General features: G+C 37.4%; 1 protein-coding gene across 1 annotated transcript in view; it reads right to left on the bottom strand.

Annotated features, from left to right (window-relative positions):
- Positions 1-22,635, bottom strand: part of colgalt2b (collagen beta(1-O)galactosyltransferase 2b) — a 39,736-nt gene extending 17,101 nt beyond the window's left edge. The window contains exons 1-2 of the mRNA XM_056463799.1: positions 22,307-22,635; positions 384-494 (exon numbers count right to left, since the gene is read on the bottom strand). Of these exons, the coding sequence (XP_056319774.1) occupies positions 384-494; positions 22,307-22,536 (341 nt within the window). The 5' untranslated portion in view covers positions 22,537-22,635. The remainder of the gene's footprint in view (positions 1-383; positions 495-22,306) is intronic.
- Positions 22,636-26,653: the final 4,018 nt, after the last annotated feature.

Below are 26,653 nucleotides of genomic sequence, written 5' to 3'. Positions count from 1 at the left end.
TGCAGCTGACAAATCTGCAGCAACTGCGTGCTGCTATCATGTCAATATGGACCAAAATCTCTGAGGAATATTTCCAGTACCTTGTTGAATCTATGCCACAAAGGATTAATGCAGTTCAGAAGGCAAAATGTGGTCCAAGCCGGTACTAAAAAGGTGTACCTAATAAAGTGGCCGGTGAGTGTATATCCATACTGGAAAAAACAGGAAGGTGAATAAATCTCAACAGAACATGCACACTAATTTAATCCTTCTTCTGGAAAAGCTTTGATTCAGAAAGAACTAATACAAAGTCCTGACATAAACAGCTATTAGTGCTAATTGGTTCGGAAGTGAATTGATTAGTGCTAATTGATCTGTTTTGAAACAAGATGTTTTCAACCAACCGTGGCTCCTCCATGGGCCTCCACTCAACATAGTGATATCTGCTCTGCCTGTTCTTCAGCCACTCTCTTAGCATTGCTGTGCTGTTGTCCACATTATGGTCCGTTGCAGCCCTTCAGGAAATGACAATGAGAATGTACTTTTATTTTCACATAAACAAGACCATCTTCAAAAACAGCTGCTCATCAGGAGCACCGAAGGCTCCATGCGTCCCTCGGGCAAGGGTGGATATACCCAGCAATGTGTTTCCAGTTAGTATTTCCTTTTAGACTTGTGGCAGAGCTTGATCAGAATATTAAAACTCACATGAAGATGCCAAAAGTGCTATTTCACAGTGCTAGCGAGCAGCTAGTGCTGTATTCCTAGGGCAGATAAATTCCTCATACAAGGTTATTGGCTTGCAAGAAAGTGAGGCACTTAGCAATAGCTTGCCAACACCAGCTTGTGAGACATAAAAGACTTATTGTCTAAGTTTCATATTAGCATTCAAAGAGCCTAGCGTAGCATGCTTAAATATCTAACAAGACATACCTTGCAACATTTCAGCAAAACTAATCCATAGTTTGACTAAATTAAAAGTGACAAACATACTGTGACATAACAGTGAGTTTTCCCAGCATTACTACTTGTGGTTTGTGGCGATCACATGTAAACACTGACACAAGCATACAAACACACACAGTGTCCTCAGTTGAGTCAGGGCTGTTTGGCTGCGCCAGTGGAAACCTCCACTGCGCAGCACAGGGTCTCTGCAGTGAAAGCGTGTGGGAAAGAACCAACAAATATTGACATCACCTCAGTCGTCACATTCACACACACATGCACATTTCCTCACCCCACCTTTACCAGAAATAAAATCCAACTGCTGTGTATATTCAGATTTTTACTGTACAGTTATATAAAGTTACTTACATACATAACTTTAAATTAGATCAATTACAACACTACAACAAGTCTATTTTTAAGGCTGTTTGTGTTTCCAAATATATTGTTCCTTTGTCCTGTTAGCGTTATAGACTCCTTAACATTCTTTCATTCATTCATTTTCTTTTCAGCTTAGTCCCTATATTACTGTGGGGTCGTCACAGCAAAATAAATCGCCAACTTATCCAGCATATGCTTTATGCAGCGAATGCCCTTCCAGCTGCAACCCATCACTGGGAAACATCCATACACACTCATTCACACACACACACACACACACACACACATACACACACTACGGCCAATTTAGCTTACCCAATTCACCACGTCGTCTTTGGACTTGTGGGGGAATTCGGAGCACCTGGAGGAAACCCACGCAAACACGGGGATAACATGCTAACTCCACACAGAAATGCCAACTGACCCAGCTGAGGCTTAAATCAGCGACCTTCTTGCTGTGAGGTGATCATGCTACCCACTGCGTGACAAAACTCAATTATATTATTTACTTGATTTGAAGCATAAAACTTGATCAATTGAATAAAGTTTGGGCTTCAAACAATAATACACTAAAAAATGCAGAGACCAAAATAAAACCAAAGACCAAAAAACTAATATTTTGATGTTGCTTTAACTTATTTTAATAGATTTAATCAGGTTTCAACTATTTTTTTAAGTTATACCAAGTTTAACTTCATTTGTTTAGTCTGTATGATTGATGTAAGTTGAGATGACTAGAAAAGTTAATTTGATTCAACTCAAAAATGTAAGGCAGCAGGGTTTTTTTACAGTGTACAACAGTATGTTTGTGAAACAGAACAAAACAAGCCTCGACTGGGTCAGTTGGCGTTTCTGTGTGGAGTTTGCATGTTCTCCCCGTGTTCGCGTGGGTTTCCTCTTTGTGCTCCAGTTTCTGCCACAGTCCAAAGACATGCGGTATAGGTGAATTGGGTAGGCTAAATTGTCTGTAGTGTATGAGTGTGAATGAGTGTGTACCGATGTTTCCCAGAGATGGGTTGCAGCTGGAAGGGCATCTGCTGCGTAAAATATATGCTGGATAAGTTGGCGGTTCATTCCGCTGTGGTGACCCCAGATTAATAAAGGGACTAAGCCGAAAAGAAAATTAATTAATGAATGTATTTTCTTTCAAGTACAAAGAGGGGGACAGATCATTAGAAATGTTTTGATGTGTAGATATTTTATTAACATAAAAATACAGGCATCATGGCACCTCGAACTGTGCATGGTTTAGAACAACTTTTTACTTGGTGGATAAAGTAGAGAAAGGACCTGAGTCATATCTAGTTGCCAGAATGTCACATTATTCAGTTGTAAACTAGTCAAATAATACAAAAAAGTCTAAATAACTAAATACAAAAAATAGAAATTCGGTATTCGAACATGACAAGATTAAGTACCAAAAATCTGATAAATCTTAATGAACCAATACCTATTAAATTGATTTAAACTTTGCCATGTAACTCCAGCATTATTCTACTCACATTTATGCCTCGTTTTCACTGAGAGGTGCAGTTCAGTACAGTACAGTATGAGTCGGTACAGATCACTCTGATCAGGCTTGCATTTCCACTGCCAACAATAGTCTTTACTAGGTAGGCATTTGCCAAAAAGCTTCAACCGAAGTAATTTTTTCTGGAAGAAGAAAACTGTATGGGTCATTAAAATATTGCATCTTTTGTGTGTTGTGTTCAAGTTCATTATTTCAGATGTAGATGAGTGGCGAGTGTAGACACATTGAGAAACATGACATGAACAGCCCCATAAACAACAATGGAGGACATAAAGCAGATCCTGTTTTTGATTCTTGTCATGTGGCTGTTTGTCACAAGAAGACACAAGCTTTATTTGAGCTAATGTAGACCATGCATCATAGCTGTGCACACTCATTGCATTATCACGGTATCATGTTTTGGCTGTATATTTAAAAATGGCACTTTTTATGTTGACGTTCTCTTGGCTTGTTGGATGAGCAAAGCCCAGTTATTATCAGTGGAAACAGAAATAAATCCATAACATACTGTACTGTATATAGAAGCATACTGGTTATTTTGGGCCATGTTTTTTGTTTAAAAATGCATATATTTCCGTTTTGGTCTTCCGTCCACACTGAAAAATAGTTTTTAGAAAATTAAAATGTATCTGTTTGAAAATGCAGTCCAAAGGGGAAAAATGTAGAAAATGCCATTTTGTGCTGCAATGTGGATTGTGAAAACAGATGCTGTGTCCCAATTCGCATACTATCCATCCTAAATAGTATTTGAAAAAATAATTGGTATGTCCCACATAATAGTATGTTGAAAAAAGTATGCCAAAGGTTCCCGGATGGTTTACTATTTCCGGTAAAACTTTTGAGTGTAGAACCATCCATACTCTAACGGCTGATATTGCCCACAGTACATTGCACATTAGACGTGAACTTGACTAGAACTACAAACGCTGGTGAAAAGTGTAAATAAACTACAAACATAATGGACACACGAGACCAACCTTCAAGTAGAGAGGCTTCGGTAAAGATGTTTGTATGACTGTTAATTAATATCAAGCCAATTGGAAAACATTTAAATCTCGTTTTCTGTGTTATTTTTCATCTATAACAACAATACTGCACTTATATAAAGACGTGTTTGGACATTAACGTCTGAATGCATAATTACCCAAAGACCTGAGGAGATTTCTCTGAAAGACTTGTGAATGTGAAATTAACCTGCTGCTGCTTCTTCAATAAGGTAGAAAATTAAATATGACAGAAATGTGGATGGTGTGTGGATGATTGACAGAGCTCGTAACTAAGTAACACAACGATCTGTTAATGAGACTGTAGTATGTCCCAAAGCTTGTGTACTATTCCGTTACACACTCAAAAGTATATTTTCCTTCACACAAAAAAGTACACACTTTTAGGGCGTAGTATAAGTATGCGAATTGGAACGCAGCAAGTGGCTTTCGAAAACAATTACATCATGTGACAAAGTCATGTGACCAATTCAGCTAACCTGGTGAACAACATTGTAAAGCAGATATTTTGGATGCTGTCCATTTATGGCAGCTTTATTAAAGATTAATGTCAGTTTGTACATGCTCCATATCGCCTCTCTTTAAAGGACACAGTATGTTTACTGGGAGCTATTGTTCTTTTCCATACAATCAGACTTACAACTTGGTGAAGAAAACAGACAAAAATTCACATTTGAGTCACATTTGAGAAAAGACAGAAGGCAAACAACTGACTCTGAAGGACAAGTCCACCCTGTTCCCACTGCCGCCTCCCAAATCTACACTTATGTCTGCCATGAGCATCTGCAGTGAATAATACTAGTGTAAAGCTGCAAATACACCCACAAACAAACATTGTCAGATAACAATATCTTAGTGTAAGCGTTATTACACTCTTTGCCTTTAAATAACAAGTGATGGACCAGCTATTTGACACCGCGACTGCTATTTTGTCCTTTACGCAAACACAGACAATTACTCAGTCAACTGAGTCTCGCTCTTAACAACACAGAGTGCCAGAAATACAAGCCAAGATAGTGTGTATTTTAAGTATGTGGGTGTCCGGGTTTTTAAGAGTGTATAACAGCAGGCAGAACAGACAGCACTGAGCTTGATTAGCAGTCTGGTTCTTTATCACTGGTTCGAAACACCTGACAAGCAGGTAATGACAGGTAAAAAAGATCACTAGCTTTCAGACACACGGCGCTCCTCTGATGACTTCAGTAAATGTAAGTGTGCCACAGTTGTTTTAAAGGAAAACCAGCCTACAAGCTGCAATCATTTTTACAGAACATCTGTGAAAAATCTGGAATGAACAAAGAAGGAGAAAAGCAACAGAGTGCATGCATGTGCATGTTATTATATCAAGATAAATGCACATTTGTTAGCTTTACTTTGCATGCAACTCTCATTGTTATATTCATCATCTCTCGGTTACTTCTAGCATTGCATTTGGATGAATTAAATATATATATATATATTGTGGTTTCATCACACTGCTGGTATAAACATCTGGAATAAACAGACACGCTCTCTTTAAATGCCTCTCTAATGGCTAATGATTTCACATGCGCGTTGTCCAAACCTCCTGGGTAGAGACACACACACACACTGCATTTTGGGTTGACAAACTGCAATACATACAATTCCCGGTGGTTATGGTGATTTATGGTCCTTTATGACTTTATGCATTACTATGTATTTGCATTTTGTCTGACTGTTCTGTTAATGAGGGAGACTAACAAAGAACAAGGTTTGGGGAAAAAAATCTTAATCTTGGAGTTCTTAATACTCCAATCACATCAAAATAATGTCAATATATATATAATTTAAGATTCAGAAATTTTCCTTTTAGAATAACCCTGACACTTTTGTGAGATTCCTCCAAATGTTCGCTAATTTCTGCTGATATCAGTGTATTTCTGCCTGCATGAAGTCTTAGAGTCTGTATTTTGGCTGTGGCTGCGGGGGGCAACACTTATATTCATGACCGGACAAGCAAACAGCCTGAAGAATTTTAACCAGCCAACATCTGAATGACTGAACTTCTGCTTTCTGGAGCTTCAATCGGTCATATATCCAAGCAGACACTTTCCCCTAACCTTTCACTCTCACCTCTCCATCCTTAACAAATTTCCACAGCCAGAGGTAACAACACACTGCTAACACTGACCATTTTTCATTCTCACACACAAACTTTCATAGACTACGGTTTAATTCACTTACAGAGCATGTCTTTGGACTGTGGGGGAATCCGGAACACCCGGAGGAAACCCACACAAACATAGGAAGAACATGCGAACTCACAACAAAGTCTCATTAGTAAATAGTAAACACAAATTAAAGAGCCCATATTATACATGAAATAGGGTCATATTTAGGTTGTAAGGGTCTCCAACAACAGTCTAATATGCATGCAAGGTCAAACAACACTTTGATGGTCTTATAATCTGCATTTATTTTTACCTAATTATCCCAGCGACTCCCATATGAATCGTTCAGCGATTCATTTGTTCCCAAACCCATCCTCAGCGCGAAGCTAATCTGCGCTGATTGGACCAATGGCAGCCTGCTGCGATTGGTCGACAGTGACAGGCTTCAGCACGAGACAGAGTGAAATGCCCAGCTGCTAATCTACAATATAAAAGTAGTCACAGTGCATACACGCTTCACAGTGGATTTTGGCTGCCAGTGGGTGAATGTAAACACAGACGATGGACTAGAAAATACTGACGACGAACTATTTTATTGAGCAAAAAGTCCAAGAACTGGCGAGGAGATCTCCTAGCCTCCTAGTCACAGTCTTCTTACTCTTTTCACACACACACACACACAAAGGGCCTGCGCGTCCATAAATGAGCGGCTGAATAGAGAGGGCGCGGCGCTCAGTTATATCCGCGAATACCCGTGCGTTACACACACACACACACAGGGCCAGCGCGTCCATAAAGGAGCGGCTGAATTGAGGCGGCGCGGCGCTCAGTTATATCCGCGAATACCCGTGCATTGCACACACGAGGAGACACACACACACAGGGCCGGCGCGTCCATAAATGAGCGGCTGAATTGAGACGGCGCGGCGCTCGGTTATATCCGCGAATACCCGTGCGTTACACACACACACACAGGGCCGGCGCGTCCATAAAGGAGCGGCTGAATTGAGGCGGCGCGGCGCTCAGTTATATCCGCGACTACCCGTGCGTTACACACACGAGGAGACACACACACACAGGGCCGGCGCGTCCATAAATGAGCGGCTGAATTGAGGCGGCGCGGCGCTCAGTTATATCCGCGACTACCCGTACGTTACACACACGAGGAGACACACACACACAGGGCCGGCGCGTCCATAAATGAGCGGCTGAATTGAGGCGGCGCGGCGCTTAGTTATATCCGCGAATACCTGTGCGTTACACACACGGGGAGACACACACACACACATTAATTGACCATTGCATGTGTGTAAACAGCTGACGATCCGTAATCAAAGCGGCACGCGTCGCGTTTTCAACGTGGCTTTACACACGATATGAGAATATAAAGAGTTAACCTGATACAGCACACACGGTTACAAGTAACAAAACACAACTAAATACATCATTTGCAAGCTAGAGTAACCGAGGCAATAATTTTAATCGCACATACTTACACTGGTGAAATGGGGGTAGAAACTGATTCATGATGCACTGATCCATGTTCTGACAGTCTATACTGATCCTTCCTTTAACAAACTGATGAAGTCTTCTTTGAAAGCATATAGTTTTCAGAAGCACTCAGAACTGCTCAAGGCTGGGCTATAATGCTGAGGTTTCCTCTTTAATTAGACTCAATAATATCCATCTGCACAGCGTGACTTCGTTCGACCGGTGTCTGTCTGTGTGTGTGTGTGTGTGAGACTTTTTTTTCTGTTAGTGGGCGGGGCCGCAGGTTTCAAATCTCCCGGGTTTGCGCGCCCAACTACTTGTGTTTCGTAGCTGCGTCATCGCGAAACACCTAATGACTCATTATCAAGACGACTCGTTTGAAGCACTATGAGTCAACTCTTTTATAGATGAATCAAAAGTTTTAAACACTGTACACTTACAGATTTAAGCCTTAGCTGGATATTTCACTTCACTTAGAGCTGTGTTACACACTACATGGAAGGGCATTTTCAAAAACCCATAATATGGGCTCTTTAATGCCTTAACAGTGAGAAATAGCATATTATAGTTATATGTTACAGTAAATGTGAAACTCACATTTAATAAAATGATTACAACTTTTATTCTAATGCGTTAATAGTCATTTAGTAAAACAATTACGACTTTTATTCTGATGCGTTAATAGTCATTTAGTAAAACGATAACGACTTTTATTCTGATGTGTTAATAGTCATTTAGTAAAACGATTATGACTTTTATTCTAATGCGTTAATAGTCATTTAGTAAAACGATTACGACTTTTATTCTAATGTGTCATTAGTCATTTAATAAAACGATTATGACTCTTATTCTAATGTGTCATTAGTCATTTAATAAAATGATTACGACTTTTATTCTGATGCGTTAATAGTCATTTAGTAAAACGATTATGACTCTTATTCTAATGTGTCATTAGTCATTTAATAAAATGATTACGACTTTTATTCTAATGCGTTAATAGTCATTTAGTAAAACGATTACGACTCTTATTCTAATGTGTCATTAGTCATTTAATAAAACGATTACGACTTTTATTCTAATGTGTCATTAGTCATTTAATAAAACGATTACGACTTTTATTCTAATGCGTTAATAGTCATTTAGTAAAACGATTACGACTTTTATTCTAATGCGTTAATAGTCATTTAGTAAAACGATTACGACTTTTATTCTAATGCGTTAATAGTCATTTAGTAAAACGATTACGACTTTTATTCTAATGCGTTAATAGTCATTTAGTAAAACGATTACGATTTGGTGACTTAATCAAGCATTTGATAATGTGATGTACACCACTCCCAATACAACAATCTGACCAAAATATCAATTTTGTCCATTATTACAATATGATAAGTTACTACATTGGCAACATTCTGGTACTGATTGTCATGGCAAAACTGATTCAAGTGTTTAGGGCTGTGTCTGCGTGTCTGTGTGTGCGTGGCAGGATATTTAGGTTTTTTGTATGTACGTGTGCATGCCCCTGCTGAGCTTGGAGGAAGCAGGACTTTGCTTATAAAAACCTAATATTCCTTCTCAGCTCTTTTGAAGTTTATTGTAAGTCTTCAACTCATTATCTGACTCCCCAAGGCCCACTCTCTCTTTTCATCTCTCTGTTTCTCCTTCATATGTCTTTATTGACAGCATCTGGACAACACATGCTACTCACCTCCATACATGCACATCTTACACTCTATCCACCTGCTCATACAGACATTATAGAGAAATATCTGCTGATAAACAATATGCAATCAAACCATATCCTGAAGTAGATTGATCACATGTACACTGTAAAACCCAACAGTCAACTTTATCAAATGAAATGAGTGTAGTTAACTCAAAATTTACTGAAAGTTAATTTTACTCATTTGAAAAGAGTTTTGAACTCAGTGTTGAAGGTAATGAGTTAATTAAATACCTCATTACTTCAACTTATATGGAGTAAGTTCACAATACTCAAATAGATTCGTTTTTTTAACTCAAATGGTTCGTAGCAATTGGTTTCCTCAAGCGGATTGAGTTGTCTTAACTTATTGGGTTTTACAGTACTCAGTTGGTTTGAGTTCTCTTCATTTATTGGGTTTTACTGTGCTCAAATTGCTTCATTTACTGAAATGGACTAAGTTCACAGTACTCATTAGGATTAGTTTTTGAACTTAAATGGTTTGTTGCAATCGGTTCCTCAAATGGTTTGAGTTATCTTAGCTTATTGGGTTTTACAGTGTAGAGCTTGAAAATTTGCTCAAATTTACTCTTTAATTCTGCTCATACAGCACGGTAACAAACGTCCTCCTGCATGATTATTCTTTTGAAAACAATGGCTCTGCTGTATTAAGATCACCCACTTTGAATGTTATCAGCTGATAGATTTGGGCCAGCAGGGGCCTTCTGCGCTTACTATAGTATATACATAAGCTGTTATCATTCATCCACATAGTTAATCAGCTATACTAATAGAGAAGACTCCAGATCCAGATCTGTTTTTACATTATTGTGATGGTTGGGTTTAGGGTTGGGGTAGGGGTAGAAGTTAATAAAATACAATTAATGGGAAATTTAATAAATAATATAAATAATTCTTGTTAACTTCTGGCCGCAGCCATATGTGATCTATAGCTGATTAACCATGTGGATGGATGATAACAGAAGGCACCTTCTAGCCCATATCTATCAGCTGATAACAATCGATAGCGTCCATTAGATACACAATGCAAAGATAATATTCTTTTATTACTATAAATATATGTAAAGATATCCTTAATTACTGATACTCACTTAAAAAATAAGGGTTCCCTAAAATGTTTTTGCAGTGATCTTTAGTGGCCTTTTTTTAGAGTACAGAACATTTGCTCTATTAAAAAAACTTTCTGGAACTGAAAGGACATATGGATGCCACTTCATGACACCACTGATGCCAATAAACAATCTTTGTTTTAAAAAGTGCACTCACCCTCATGTCTATCAAAGGTGCATGATTTACTCTGTAGAATACATAAATACATTTTAAGGATGTTTTTTTCTTGCAAATACAATAAAGATGAGGTTTTCAACACTGAAGCATTGACTTTTGTTGTATGTACAAAAACAAACAAGCCAAAAGGTCCAGTTTTCAAAACATCTTTTGTTTTTTAATACATAAATACATGGTCGGTTTGAAGAAAACACAAGGCTCTTCAACCATGATTCTAAATATATTCAAATCAAATATTAATTTTAAACAATTTAATGTGACTTTAAAACACTGTTTATACTTAAAAAAGATATCTAAACTAAATTAAGCGGAAATTTAACTAAAAAGCTTATATTGTAAATGTCCCCACAAGAATAGCAATACCAGTCATGTGTTACATAATTTTGTGGTCTCCGTGGGAAAACTATACATTAGTAAATTATATTAAATGTATGTTTTTATAATTTTTTTTATACATTTACAAATGCAGAAAATGTTCTGTAAGGCTTGTGTTTATGAGTAAGTTTTGGCAATGGAATATACAGTTTGAGTATTAAAATCATTATGTCTACAGAAGTCCCCATTAAACAAGGAAACCCAACATGTGTGTGTGTTTGCCTTGCAATGGCTCTGCCCCCATGAATGGGTTGACGTGGCTGCCGGGCTCTGTAGTTTGAGGAGGGGGCAATGGGCTTGTGAAACCCCTGCTACTCAAATTCCTCCAGCCACCTTCTGTCAACACGGCCCTCATGACACACACAAACACAGCTTGAGCGGGGTGCCAGTTTATCCCTGCTGCTGACAACAGAAATTTATGTATTATCTATAAGGCATTTAGCAAACTTTTTTGCAAGTGCTGGTGCAAAGGTGATGTGATGCTTGGTAATGTTTTCTTTAGTGTGCTGCATCTGCATATAAAAGATCTGAAAGTAAATAGTTAGAAAGCGCATAAACTCCCACAAAAGGGATTTATTCTGTCTAACAGAATATTAACAAAAGTGTTAAAAGTCCAGATATTACTGCTGCTATGTCTATGTGAACATTTCATGTATTAGTGCATAATGCTGGCAAAGGTTACATGGAAAGAAAACATAAGTGAACTGTAAAGTGTTTTTGCAAAGTCATGCAGAGGCTGTGTTTCAATACAAGTTACAAAATACCACTGTGATCCATTTTTGCAAAACTGAAACCAAAAAATCTTGAAAAACAAAGCACAAGAATGCCTTGTAATAACTGTTTAAATTTTTTTTAAGACTTTTTCAATTTAACTCAACTTAAATGACACTGATAAAAAAACACAAGTAAAAAATAACCACATTTTATTGACTGTAAATTAAAGTATGTGTACATGAGCAAAGTAGCCACGATATTAAACTATTCTAAGCTTCATCCATGACTCACACTTAAATTAGTCAACGGTGTGGTCTACTGCTCTTACGCTTTGGTCGACAGAGCAACAGACTACACTAAGAAACCCATTCATTTCAATGGCTTGTGCAATCCAATCCATTGAAAGGGATGGGCTTCTTGGTGCAGTGCTTTCTGCACCAGGTGTGAAAGCCTCTTCACAGTCTGGAGCAGCATTTTTTGCATAAATTTTAGCAGCCGAAAATGTCCTAATTAAGTCCTAATTATGAAAAAGTACAAAGTCTATTGTTTCCAAATTTTTGAAACTAAAAAGCAAGATGCTTGCAATATCACTTAAGCATTCATATATAGAGAGCACAAGCATTTTCATAATTAAAAGAAATAATCAGAATGGCCCATATAAACAAAACCCCATAAACCCTCTCCTTTAAAAAATCAAAACTGATTAACAAAAGAAATGGATTAAAACACCAATTGTACAGAGGATATGGCTTCATTATTAATTTATTCCTTAAAATATCTTGAAATTACTTGATTTTCCCTACATTACTCCACTATTATAGTTCAGTAAGAATGAATGAAAATAAGTGAGTGAATTTGAGCACTGAGTGCACTGGAAGGGATGCTGTTTTGTTTGTGCTTTGCAGGTTGATGAATCCCCCAGATAAATTATATTTTAAACTTCTTGGTCAGACCCTGTGATAGTTATATAATAATTAGCGAGCTGTCTATTAGTAATGGGTATTTTGATTTCAGCCATTTATACAAAAGGCCAAATATACATGCCGTGTGAACTCTGACAGTGCATTATGGGCTTTTTTTCTAGCTGTTGAGTGTACATGGGTTGTACACATGTTGTTGTGGTGCATTGTGGGATTGACTGAGTGCACTTCAGAATGTCCACTATATTGTTTCGTAAACCACTAGAAATGATTGCTCCCTCAAAGTGTGCACTGTTAAACGTTATAAGGGGATACAGCCCAGGTGTAAACAGGGCCTTAATTTGATACAGCTGCACACTGAAGTAGAACCATTCAGAACATAATATGCTAATGACTCATTGTTCTCATATGCACGTGTTCAGGACTTACAAATCTGATTAAAGCATCAATAGTTGGCAAACTGTCGCAAATCTTTTAGAGAAGAAAAAATATCACTAACATGTGAACATTTTGATCAAACTGCATATATGACTCTAAACTGGCTTGTCTGGAATTCAGGATAGATTCCCACAATTTCAGCTGACACATTGACGGAGTTTATCAAGCAACCACATGAACTCAGAGACTCTTGCTGCAGCTGAGAATATAAACACCTCAGATAAACTATGAACGAGTACGCGATCTGTGTTTATGCAAAGAACAAGAGAAGACAAATTGATTGTGAAAAAATATGAGACGGGGTGTAAGAGAAAAAGACTGAATCGGTGAGAGGAAGACAGATTGATGGATTGCTTGCTGCGGAGACCTTCTGTTAACCAGAAGGATGAAACCACCAGACAGCACTAAAACTGCATTTCACCTCCAACAACATAAACCTCTGTCACCTTCGAATACCTCACTTTTCGCTAGAATGTGTCCCTGCAGAGCTGTCTGCTTCACGCATGCCTGTTTACTGTCAAATGTGCAGTTTGGGACAACCTAAAACAACTATGACTATGACATGTAGAGAGTCGGACTCAAAAACCTCTACAAAATACCTAGAGAACTTATGCATTATTCTCAAATATTACAGTAATACTGTAGTTTCAATAGGCAAGAAAACATTTTGAGTCAGTTAACATGCAACTATAATATATATCTAAAATTAAGACAATTGTATCATTTATATAACAAAATTCATTCATTTATTCATTCATTCATTCATTTTCTTTTCGGCTTAGTCCCTTTATTCATCAGGGGTTGCCACAGCGGAATGAACCACCAACTTATCAAGCATATATTTTACGCAGCAGATGCCTTTCCAGCTGCAACCCAGTACTGGGAAACACCCATACACAATTTTATTCACACTCATACACTACAGCCAGTTTAGCTTAGCCAATTGTACCGCATGTCTTTGGACTGGCACCCGGAGGAAACCCACGCGAACACAGGGAGAACATGCAAACTCCACAAAGAAACGCCAACTGGCCCAGCCAGGCTCAAACCATCTTGCTGTGAGACGATTGTGCTACCCACTGCACAACCGTGACACCCTATTTTACAAAATATATAATTTTATTAGAGATTAATTGCTGATGAATACCCAATATAACTCCATTCTGTCCTCAAATATTGGAAAATATTTAATAAAAAAAAAAACTTTCAAAGGACGTCTAATCATTTATGTAATAATTTATATAATTTATAGTTGTGGTTGACTGTAATGTAATTGAGTTTTATTCTGTAAACTACTGATGCATTTCTTCCTAATTTAAAATGTTGTCATTTTAATTACATATTTAGATTTCAAGTACTTTTGAGCACAACATTGATAATAACAATAAATAATTAACAATCACTAAATCAGCAAACTAATATGATTAATAAATAATAATGTGACACTGGGAACTAAATTAATGGTTGAAAATTCTGATTTATCATTACAGGATTAAATAACATTTTAAAATACACTTAAACAGGCAGTTATTTTATATTGTAATACTTTTGAGCAAATTATTACTTCCTTAATAAGAGATTCTTTTAGAAAGGAAGAGTGAATGAATGAATGAATTCAGTGTCCAACACGTCCAAATTACATACAATAAAACATCAATTTTATATACATTGGCCGGTCACTTTAGGCATGGGCAGGTATATGATTCTGATGGTATGATAACCTTGAAAAAAAAAATTCACGGTATTGTGATTACTCCTTTAAAATAAGTTGTTTTTACATGTCCGGGTAAAAAACAAAAACTTTTTTTCCCTTTGAACACAAAATATTTTATTTTGAGGTACATTTAAAGTATTTAGGAACAGTAAACAGGTCAGGTTTAATAATTCAAACAAATCATTGACTTCTGCTCTCTGCATTTTTGCATATATTTTCTGCTGGAGAAACTGTTGTCCTGAAAATAAAAAAAAATGTAAAAAAATAAATAAATAAATAAAAATTCTTACACATACCTTAGGAACGGTATAGCAAAAATTTTGCCAGTTTTAAAACATTGACTTTTCCAATCCATGGAATACCTTGAAAACGATTATCGTCCTATGCCTAGGCCGCTTATTCAATTCAATTCAATTCAATTCACCTTTATTTGTATAGCGCTTTTACAATGTAGATTGTGTCAAAGCAGCTTCACATAAAAGGTCATAGTAAATTATTATAACCACAAAACTTTTACATAACAGTATCATGCAGATCGTTTGGTCATCTGCCCTGACTCAAAACACTGCGCTCCAATAAAATACTATTCCAGCTCGACTAGACAGTCAGCTATGGTCCTGCTGTCTGGACTTTTGTGCACTATTGTTCCTCTGCTCTTGAACCCCTGACTGTTGGACACCTTCTGGAGTTTAAAGAGACAGTTCACCCAAAAAATAACAACTTTTTCAAAAATGTTGGCTGCCAGTAGCCATCAACATCCATAGTAGTTAAAAAATACTATGGAAGTCAATAGCTACATATTTTTTTCAACATGTCTTTTTAGTAAGAGCCAGTTATCTGTAATTCATTCGCAATGACAAGTTAGTTAAAGGGCCATGAAACCCCCCTCTTTCAGTTCAAGTCTACATTAGATATTTTTCCAAAAATGCTCTGAGATGGACGTGGAGCTCTACGAGCAGAGGGAGGAGCGGGCGTGGCCGACAGAGCAGGGGAAAAAGAGGGGAGAGAAAAACTGTTGTCAGTTGACTCACAAAATGAGACACAAACCGGGAGGAGAGCCTTGATTTTATAGTTTACAAAGTTAAAATGCAAAGAAATAAACTAAGTAATTTAATGTCCTGCTACATTTGTTATTTGTAATTTGATATACACATGACCACATTTTGTTATATCATTATAAAGATAATCATGTTTATGTAAACACTTCTCTTCTCCTCAATCCCTGGGTCTGAATGCAGACACAGTGGACAGCAGGGCAGCAGGTCTCTTGCCCAGTCTATTCCAACCATTAGCCCTGCTGGTAATCTGGAGGATTTTTAACATGTGCTAACACAGCAGCACGTATATAGGCGATGTGTCTGAATGGTAACAAACTCAACTGATAAAAGAGAACGTCTGCCATTGTCCAATTCTCGTACAGCTCTCCCTGCAAAAATGGTTGCTGCAATCCAACAGCTTTGCTGTATCAGCCCTGACAGCATCGCGGGGAAAAACATGCAACAAACCCTGTGGATCATAGAAACAAACACATACGACCCTGTGATGTGCGCAGACGTTACCTCACCCAGTCTTTGGGTCTCACAGCTTGGCAGGTCTGCTTTGCCTTTGGAAAGCACGTGCTCTCATGAACAATCTTCTCATAGAATAAGAAAACTTCGCTATAAATAATAATGAGAAACCGACGCGTTACCACTTCGCTAGCAGATGAGTGCTATGTCACAGATTTTAATCCTGCCCCAAAAATTATCTTAAACCTGGAAGATGAAATTAGCTGACAAAAGCTCAAAATGATCCAGTTTTCCCAACAATTAAAGCTAACAGGTGCTAACGTTGTCTTAACTGATGCTCAACACACACAAATCTGTTAAAATCTCGAAAAAGTATCTAGGGTGTCCTGAATCTTTAAATAGGTTAAAACATGGTGAAAATTGATATTGAAATGTAATAGGAATTCATGATTGTATTATCTAAAATGTATAATTTAATCATTAATACAATTAAAACACTTTTTTGTGGGTATTTTTTGGCTTGCGGTAGTAATACGTCACAATGTCATTACTTTGTTAGGACGTGTTAGGACGTTGGACGTTGGAAGCAACACAGTTTTTTGACCGAGCTATATCGAGTCTATTGTACCTTTGTATTTTTATTTCGCATTTCTTCAGTAAACCCTTTTTAAAAGAAGATTCAGTTTTACTCGCGTCCTTTCAAATAGTGGTTGTTGGACTAGCTGCAAAAGGATGTGCAAGAAAGGTGTGCCACTATACTTCTTTTCTTAAATATCTTTAGAATAAGTAGAAGGTTATAAATGATGACCCTTTAAGTGGACAAATAATTGGATTGAAATTGTTTTTGGAAGAGTTGAAACTGGTTCTGGACACATTGAAAAGAACAATACTGAATAAAAAATATGCTAGTTAGGCTATAGACCCCACCAAAGTGATGCAGTGCCAGTGTTTTGTTTACAGCAGCACTCATGCAAACCTAATAAAACACAAACACACTCGCAGCTGTAATGACACATAATCATTTCCAGATCTCTATTTCAGATCAATATCCAATATATCTCCATTCTTTCCTCAAGACCTTTGTTATATTCACCATGCTTTATTTATTTATTTATTTATTTTTCCCAGCATTCCTCAACAACAACATCATAACTGGAGGAATGAACACCTGAGTCCACTTGCAAGGTTCATTCATTCATTCATTTTCTTTTTGGCTTAGTCCCTTTATTAATCCAGGGTCGCCACAGTGGAATGAACCGCCAACTTACGCCCTTCCAGCTGCAACCCATTACTGGAAGACATCCACACACGCACACTCATTCACATACATACAATACTTATTGGGTAAGACAATTTACAGTAGCTTACCCAATTCACCTATAGCACATTGTTTTTTGGACTTGTGAGGGAAAGCGGAGCACACGGAGGAAACCCACGCAAACACAGGGAGAATATGCAAACTCCACACAGAAACGCCAACTGACGAGGCTCGAACCAGCAACCTTCTTACAGTCTAAAACCATGCTTACATGGTTGTCATGAAAAATCATATCACTCCGATAATAAGTCTAGTAAACACACAAAAGAGAGCAGTCGGCTCTTGTAAACGCTGATTGGTCCGATGACCCAGTCTGTTGCAATTGGTTGACTGCGTTCAGCACGAGAGTGAAATGCCCACCACAGTTTATCAACATTGTTAAAGTAGTCAGAGTGCAGAGTGTATGTGTGAGCCCAATGCAGGAGTGCATTAAAGCAATGCAATTAAAAACCAGCATATTGCTCTATTCCTAACCATAAGTAATAACAACGACATGCATCCAGAATTAATTCACACAGTGGCAAAAGTTGAACTATTTTAAAACTTGTCCGCCACATGTGTGTAGGAACAGCTGACGGTGGCCATAGCAACTACAAACAGCAGAGGATCGCGAGCTCACAAACGCATTTAAATCTGTAAAGAAAGCGGTACGTGCCGTGTTTGCAACATGGTTTTAGATGCGATACGTGAGTATAAAGACTTAACCAGATACACTACAAGCCGCGTAAAGCGGTTACAAGAAACAAAATACAATTAAATACACATTTTGCAAGTTAGAGAAAACAAGGAGGCAACCATTTTAATCGCACTCAAGATACTTACACTTGTGAAATGGAGGAAGGAACTGGTCCATGAACTGTGCACTGATAAAGTTCCTGTCAAGCTCTGACAACGTCCCATACATCAATGGTCTTTTCTGATCCTTCCTTTAACAAAGGGGTGACGAATCCCCCATTGTAAGCATGTAGATTGCTGAGGCACTCATCAGTATAATGACGGGAACACAGCACATGGCTGGGGCTATAATGCTGAGGTATTTTTGCAAACATAAACTTCAACCACTGACTCTTCACAGCCTCATCTTTGGGTAGGGAAAATAACACCAACTTTCTCTCAAACTTCAGAGCACAGCGTCTTTGATTCAACCGGGATTTGCTACAGTGTTTATCTTCTTCTTTTTTTTGCTACATTTTTTGTGGAGGGGGGTTTCAATTATCCCATGTTTACGTACACAACAAATGGGCGGGGCTTGAGTTACATATCAACGTCACGCCGACACGGCTAAAGATTCATAACCCCTACGATTCATTTAAACCACTATGAGTCAACACTTTTATAGATGAATCAATAGTTTTAAACACAATGCACTTTCAGATTTAAGCCTTAGCTGAATATTTCACTTCACTTAGAGCTGTGTTACACGCTGAAAAGTTCATTTTCAAAAACCCATATTTGGGGCTCTTTAAGGAGCTATGTTTCATATACAATCATGACATGATGTTACACTTACACAGACATAAAGCAAAACTCTTAAATCGCAAAAAAAAAAAAAAAAAAAAAACTTGAATCGCTATTCTGCTGAGTAATTTATTTATGCAGTCAATTCACTTGATTGTGGATCTGGTGAATAAGCTCATAAGTGATCATAATATATATTTTGGAAGATGCTGGAGCTAATATATTTGATAATATGTTTGAAAATTTTTATTTGAGCTCCTATGGTGCTCCTATGATTACAGTGAAGGTAAAAATCATCAGCTCAAAAAAAATGCAAAAAGTATTTTGAAAATGTGTTTTATTTTATTCTCTTGTAGTTATTAAAATATGCCTTTTGTGGTTTTATGATATTGTTGCAGTTTATATTTCATCTATGTTAGAAATTGAATTCCGGGTCACTAAAGACCTGAATATGGAATAATGACTATCAAAACTTTAATGCATTCAAGGGTTGCTATATCATTTGTTTTTGTCAGTTTTAAATCAGTTAGTTAGTTAGTTAGTTAGTTAGTTAGTTAGTTAGTTAGTTAGTTAGTTAGTTAGTTAGTTAATAGTTTCAAAAGTTTTCATCTTTGTTGTGAAAGGTCCATCATGATTACAACAATGGACCCTTTTAACAAAACTATTATGACATGTTTACGGTCAACAGCATTTTAGGCTGAGTCCGAAATCACCTACTACTCAGTAGGTACTGCATTTTAATTTAAATGTACTAGTCGGCCATTAGAAATGTACTGTCAGCAGTATGAATGGAACTCGGACGTACTACATCTGCCATTTTGTCATCATCACATGACCTACCCGCATCACTTGCGTCACTTAACTTCCATTCATGAATTCTCTCTCAAAAAAAGTTAAATTTGAAAAAATAAAATAAAATAAAACTAATAAATTAAAAAATTATAATAATTATGTAAAAAAAATGTAATAAAAAATAAATAAATAAATAAATAAAAATAATTCTCTTGCGGTGCTTTGTGGAATAGCATAGCGTCCATCCGATGCACACTTCAGAATCTCGCTGGAAGTAGTAGGCCATCAGGGTACTTTTCACATACTGTTTTTCGAATTCTGTGAATTTGCTCATACTAGTCAACTCGCATACTGTTTTTATTTATATAGTACTGCATACTGTACTATATAGTGTGTGACGTCGGACACAGCTTTAAAGTCTTCAAAATTTTTAATATGTAGACTTTTTTAAAAACGTATGCACATTTATATTTATTTACGTATGCATTAAATAATCTTTGCATCAAATTACAAAAAAGCTAATTACCACTTGTGCAAGGCTTTTGAAATGCAGAGTGTATGGACAGGACAGTAAATTTGATGTTGTTCTCTCTTCTGGCTGCCGTTATCAGTCTCACATTTTTTTTTCCTTTATCTGAAAGTCTTGATAACATCATTGTGGAGTTTTTCTGTCATTATTTCAGCAAATAGGATTGTAAAAAAAAGTACTCTCCCATTCACTGCACTCTAACTTTACCCAACTATGACGATTTCCACTATTTAGAAACCCAGAGGGTCCATAAACTAAAATGGAATCATAAATGTTGCTTATTCGGATCTCAAACACAAATACCAATGTTAATTTCTCCTCTACACGTCTCTAATTCAATTGGAGAAATCACCAGAACAGATGAGAGAGGAGAAAGTGGAATAGAGAGATGTCACAGTGGGTGACCTGTGCACGTGGTGAATTGGGATGGAATGTGGTTTGCTGGGCTACTCGTGGTGCCCCTGTGTAATTCTCAACAGTGCTCCTCCCCTGCCCCATTCTTCTCGCTCCATCCTTTCTTCCCGCTAATTCCCCACATTCTTTCGCAAAACAGTGAGACTTCCAGCCTGTCATTTTACTGCTCAGTTTGTTCTGTAAACTCCTGAAGGTCTTCCTGACACACAAATGACCACAGACAGTGTATTAATGATTTAAATTTGGCATGAAATGGACATTTATGCCACTTGTTATAAAATTCCTATCTAATTGTATGTGCACATAGATGTGTTGAACAATCCTAAGCTAATTTTTGTCGATAATCATTACAGCTCATTGCAATGCGTTGTAACATTGCAACTTTAAGTTCAATAACTGGATAAACAATTTGTCATTGAGGATTTTAAAGCAGCAGTGCTAGTAAATGCTAGCTTATAGTCCAAACGATAGTAAATGAATTAAAAATTCAGAATTATGCTTATCCAGCTAAAACCTGCCAGAAGAATTAGAGAAAAAACAAGTGGTAAAACATGAAATATAGTGTACTGTCAACCCAAACACGTGGAACTGAATGTTTTCCAATCGGTTTTGCTTGGATGTTGGAGCACAGTAGCATTAGGGAAGGGAGGGAGCTGAAATTGAAAGCTTTGTGTATATGTGAGCCTCTATCCAATGGATCTGGAAAGAAAAGTAAATCACCTGTTTACCAAAGGCTGAAGGGAATGGAAAGGAAGTGAGAACAGTTGATATCGATGCTCATCTGTGGCATATGGAAATGGAGAGATAATATGCCAGAGTTTAAACCTTCTTCTCCTCCCACTTGTAATTATTAAGGCACTAAGGATGGAAATATTATGAATGCAGACACAATACTGTTCAACTGCATTCACAATTCAGCACACCCACCTAACTAGAGAGCAGTGACTGATATGAACTATTCCTATAGCATAACTACAGTTAACAACATTGTAAGTACTTCTACATACTCGTATATATGCGTATTCACCAGTAACAACAACTTAAAAGCGCAAACAGAATTCTCTCCTGCGTGAAAGTCACCAGCAACACAGTGGTTTATCTAATTTGTTGCGGAATATACAAAGTATTTGTATTAACTTACCTTGAGCTTTCACTTTACTGATATTACACTGATTACTAGTAGCCTATATCAAAATAAAGCTCAAATGGTTAACAGGATGAGCGGTTGCGCGAGACAAACGACAATTAACGTTGTGCTGTCGCCGCGAATATTAGCTGACAGGAAAACGTCATTAAACAGTAGGCGCTCTAATTATAAGACCCGACAGGACATGTTGCTTAGCCAGCAAATGTCTTTCATCTCCATTTAACATGTAATTAAATCCCTGCACACACGCGTGGACAGAGTGTAGTAAAAGCTCTTTAACAGGTCTGTTTCACGCAGACAGCGGCGTCTCTGTTCCTCTATCTGCCTGAAGGTTTTCATTAACCGAACTTTACCTGCGCACGCTTCACAATAACTCCACTATGCACAGGACCTTCTCGGTTTTCAGCCACCACACTAGCTGCAAAAACAAACATCTGAGCACACAAACTTTCGTCCGAAAAAGCAACCCCCCCATAAAAAAAAATGTTCAGACAAGAGTTTCTCACCATATCGCAATGCGGTCCTTCGGGTAGTCCAGGCGGTCGATGCAGTCCAGGTAGTAGGGCAGGCTGTGCGCAGAGTTTCGAGCTAGAATCGCGATCATGACTTTGGGCTTGAGCAGGGAGGATTCTGGCACGGGGTTCAGGTCCTGCACGTGAGCCATAAGCTCCCCTCGGCAGTTTTGCGCCATCAGAGCGCAAATCACAGCCGCAATAACGAATCCCTCAGCCGGCATCTCTGCCTGATGGACACCGCTGCCTGCCACAACCTGAGCGGGGTTTCCGAGTGAATGGGAGGCTGAAAAACAGAGAGGGTGGGTAAGAAGGGTAGAGAGAGGTGGAGAGGTTTAGAGGGGTTACCTTTGACGAAAGTCTGGTGCCTCCTCCAAATTTTTACACCCTTCACTTTGACAGATCAGCAAACTGATGGCATCTTGGTTGCGCATAGACCTAGTGGAAAACCGCTCAATAAATAAACTAATAAAACGCCAATATCATGTTCATAGTTATGCTTCGTAGGACAACATGCTGTCAATTAGCAGATTTAGGGCTAGGCATAAACATTACCCAACAAAGTGAGTGCTGCTTGCAGTTTACAGGCCCTAATACACATGAGCGCAAATATGACATGCAAATCCACCTGATCATGTTTGTGTGGAGGCTATACTGTGTAGCAGTGTAGAAATTCTAACTGACCATAAAGAAACTTTGTGAGATGAACTGCAATGAGTGAGAACTTGGCATTTGTTTTTTTATGTATAAGTTGCAATGAATAAAATGAAGACAAGGACTTGGTCTCAATATTTGTGCTTCAAGAAATATAAACACATTAACTGACATTTATACATGATGATATATTGAACATTTTGTTTTCAAAATATTTTGGAAATTCTTTGCATTTACTTATTGAATGAATAATAAATCGTATATCTAAGTCTAGGTCTATATTAGGCTACTATTCTTGAAATGGTGAGTTATTGCCTACACATTAGGCTCCATCTTCACTTTATTAGAGCACTATTTCCATTGCACCCTCATTTATGCGCATCTGGACCTGGGCATGTTCAGAGCTCTTGATTGACTTTCGTTTCCCTCCATTCTTTTCTCATTGCTCATTTAATTTCTCCGTTGGGTGCTCGACCTCTTTCCACTCGCGTCTCGTGTATACCAAACTTCTGAGAGTTTAGTCGTGAAATCAGCAGCACATTCACTGCAGCTGACACCTGCTGCTCCGGAATCTCATTCAAACTCATGAATTTTTCTGACGTAAATCAATCATTTTTTGGTGGCCAATACAAAACAGTAAGTTGCATATATAATAAATGCATTTTGTATTTAGGTGCAAAATACGATTATAACGGTGTTTACATTTAAGTAATTTAGTTTTGCTACTACGCTACTCGTTTTCCTCGAGGAACATTTGGGTTTTGTACTTCTGTGCGGGTGTTTTAACACGCGTATATTTGATTGTTTGGCGACACCTGGTGTTTAAAAGCGGAAACGAGGAAAAATGTAAACTAGATGGGTTTTATTATTGTTCTATCAGCGTTTTCAAACGACTTCATTAGGGTTTGTCTGCTGGAATCGGTTCAGCCTGCTTTATCTGATCCAGATTAATCTAGATTTTGGAACATGGTAACAAGTGCCTCTAAGCAATTACGCAAGGTTTAGCAACAAACATTAGTCAACATTTTCCACTTCCATTTTCCTATTTTTTCACATTTGGTCGATACATGCGTTTTAGACACAGAACAGACTTTTAAACTTCATGTTCTCCCACAAAGCAGTTTTTTTCTGGCTTCAGCAAACTTGGTTTCCGTCTGCAACTTCTATGTCTGGTACAAATTCTACATCAGCTGAGTTGTTCTGCAATATTTAACTCTGCCAAAAACGTGAGAAGTTTGGCTGAGGCCACTGTCGAGTTCCTGAAGTAATGCATATACCAGTAGCCTAGTGTTACTTCACAATTCTTATAGTACAGATCAAGAAGAAATCAAGTGATTGAAGAGGTTTATTGACATTCTTTTGGAAACCTCCTGAATTCTAAATGGTGTTTATATAAAATCACAATCATGAAGGCTTTCTACAGCAAAAAGCAGTGCCAGTCATGTAGGAAGCAATGGAATAGAAAAGAGGAGTGGAAAAGAGATATATGTGCAGAACAACGGGGGAAAAGGAGGGCAAAAGAGGCCTGCTGGATTGAGTTAGATGTAATTGCTGTGAGCTCATGTTGGCAATGATGAATGACAACCAGGCCAGAGCTCTCTCTGGGCTGATCTCAACTCTCTCAAACTAGATTTTTCTCCACTTCTCCTACACACACCAGATGGAGCTCTCATACACACGCTCGCACATTAAACCTTTCAAAATGATCCCATTTACATCATTCAGATCCACTTCAAAACACACCAACCATCATGAAGCTCTGTTCCCTCCACCGCTGTCCTCTAGTCACACCAGCACTCTATGTGAGAGAGAAGAACATAGCCAAGCCTCCAGAACATGTTGTTCTCTAATGAGATTGTGTTTTCATGAGGAGATTTATTGGGTTTTACCTCATCATGGAAACATGTTGCCCATATTTCTGCGCATGCTGTTGTCTTCTGTGGAGATAAATGAGACAGAGAATCCCTTTTCTCAATATGACAACCACAGTTTATTCATGTAATGTGTGAGGATAATAAAAACGGTAAAGACATTTACTTTTGTCAATTATTATGCCAATTTCTTTTTGCACATTTTTTTTCGAGTAGATATGAAATTATCACATTTATTTCATTAACATTTTTGTCATCATGTTGTACTTTGAAATACAAAATTGTTTCAGAGAAATATTACTCTGACTATAAACACAAGTAATAATGTCATTTAAATGTATATTACTTCAAATTTAACCATGATAACAAAACATTAATCTAAAAAGGAATAGTATTATCCTATATTTTTTCCTATTTGCACAGTCTTGAGAGAGATTTGTGCAGGACGGGAGTTAAATAATTAAAATGTGTGAATGCAATGTGTGAATTACATGTGTGAATGCAACATACAGTTTAATTGTTGGAAACAGTGTAGTGCGAAAAAGTCTAGTTACTGATAACCTAAATAGAGTTTCAGCAGGTTTTAATTTGCCATTACACAGTTTAAGAAGGCCTTGGAGCAGAAAGACTTAAATTCATTATAATAAAGTCATTAATAAAGTCATTGCATGAAATATTCAATGAAATTCAATGCAAATAAATAAATAAACATGTTTTATTAGATGATTATTTCCATATTCTAGTGTTTGCAAGCAGTTATTAAAATATTTTTAATTCAAATGTAAAATTTAAGAGGGTAAAAAGGAAAAGTCCATTTACAACCCGCAGAAACTCCTTCAAACTGTATTACACGAAGACTGACTGATCAGAAATTAGAACAATACAAACCAAATTACACAATATGTAAAACAAGTTTGGGTCTTGTTTAACATCAGGGGCCAGTTTTTCAATCCAGTGGGATTTTGGATCACTTATTGGCTCAAATCTTGGAAATAAGTTTTTCAACAGTAACAGAGGGATTTCGAATTAAGATCAGACCATGGAATGCACTCTTACATTTGATTTAGATCAAACCTGAACTTTAGGTTATTCTTTGAACTCAGATTGGGATCTATTTGATCCAAAAGAAACATGATTATCCTGATCCCATCAGAAGAGTGGATTCAGTTGTGATTTTTTTTTAACCAAATAAAATTTTTTAAGTTTTAGTTTTTCAAGTTATTATCACAAACCTAATGGCTACTGGTGATATGTGAATTCCTTCATATTTGATGCCTATAAAGCATGTTGCATCTAATGAGATATGGTAAACAACAACAAAACAATATCAAAGCATAGAACAAACTAAAAATGTTTGTTGATTGCAGCTTCTGTTTCTTACTATTAAAACAAACAATGGCTGCTTGTGGCCACTGGTATTTGGCCTACCTGTTGTTCTTTGTTAAATCAGTAGGCTACACTGTTGGTTCATTTTTAAGGCTCTAGTAAACAGGATTTGGTAAGTTGGTATTTAGATCACAGTGATCCAACCTAATGTTCCTTTAAAAACTGTCATAAAAGTAAGATAGATCAGTTAATCGTTTCCTTTCCTTTCTATTCCATGTTATTTCCTCTCTGGGCTGGCTACCTGTCATTGATTTTAAATGATTCATTTTTGTTTATAAATTCTTAAATGGTCTGGGACCATCTTATTGATCAGATCTCCTACATGTATATAATCCTGGTAGGTCACTAAGGTCATCTGATCAGTTTATTATTTCTCTACCAATGTTCCAGTGAAAGTGAAGTGGGGATCAGGATTTTGCTGTTATCAGCC

This window comes from Danio aesculapii, chromosome 8 (genome assembly GCF_903798145.1).
Source record: "Danio aesculapii chromosome 8, fDanAes4.1, whole genome shotgun sequence".
Classification (NCBI taxonomy): domain Eukaryota; kingdom Metazoa; phylum Chordata; class Actinopteri; order Cypriniformes; family Danionidae; genus Danio; species Danio aesculapii.
The sequence above is the reverse complement of the archived record's forward strand: the minus strand, read 5'-3'. Positions and strand labels throughout refer to the sequence as shown.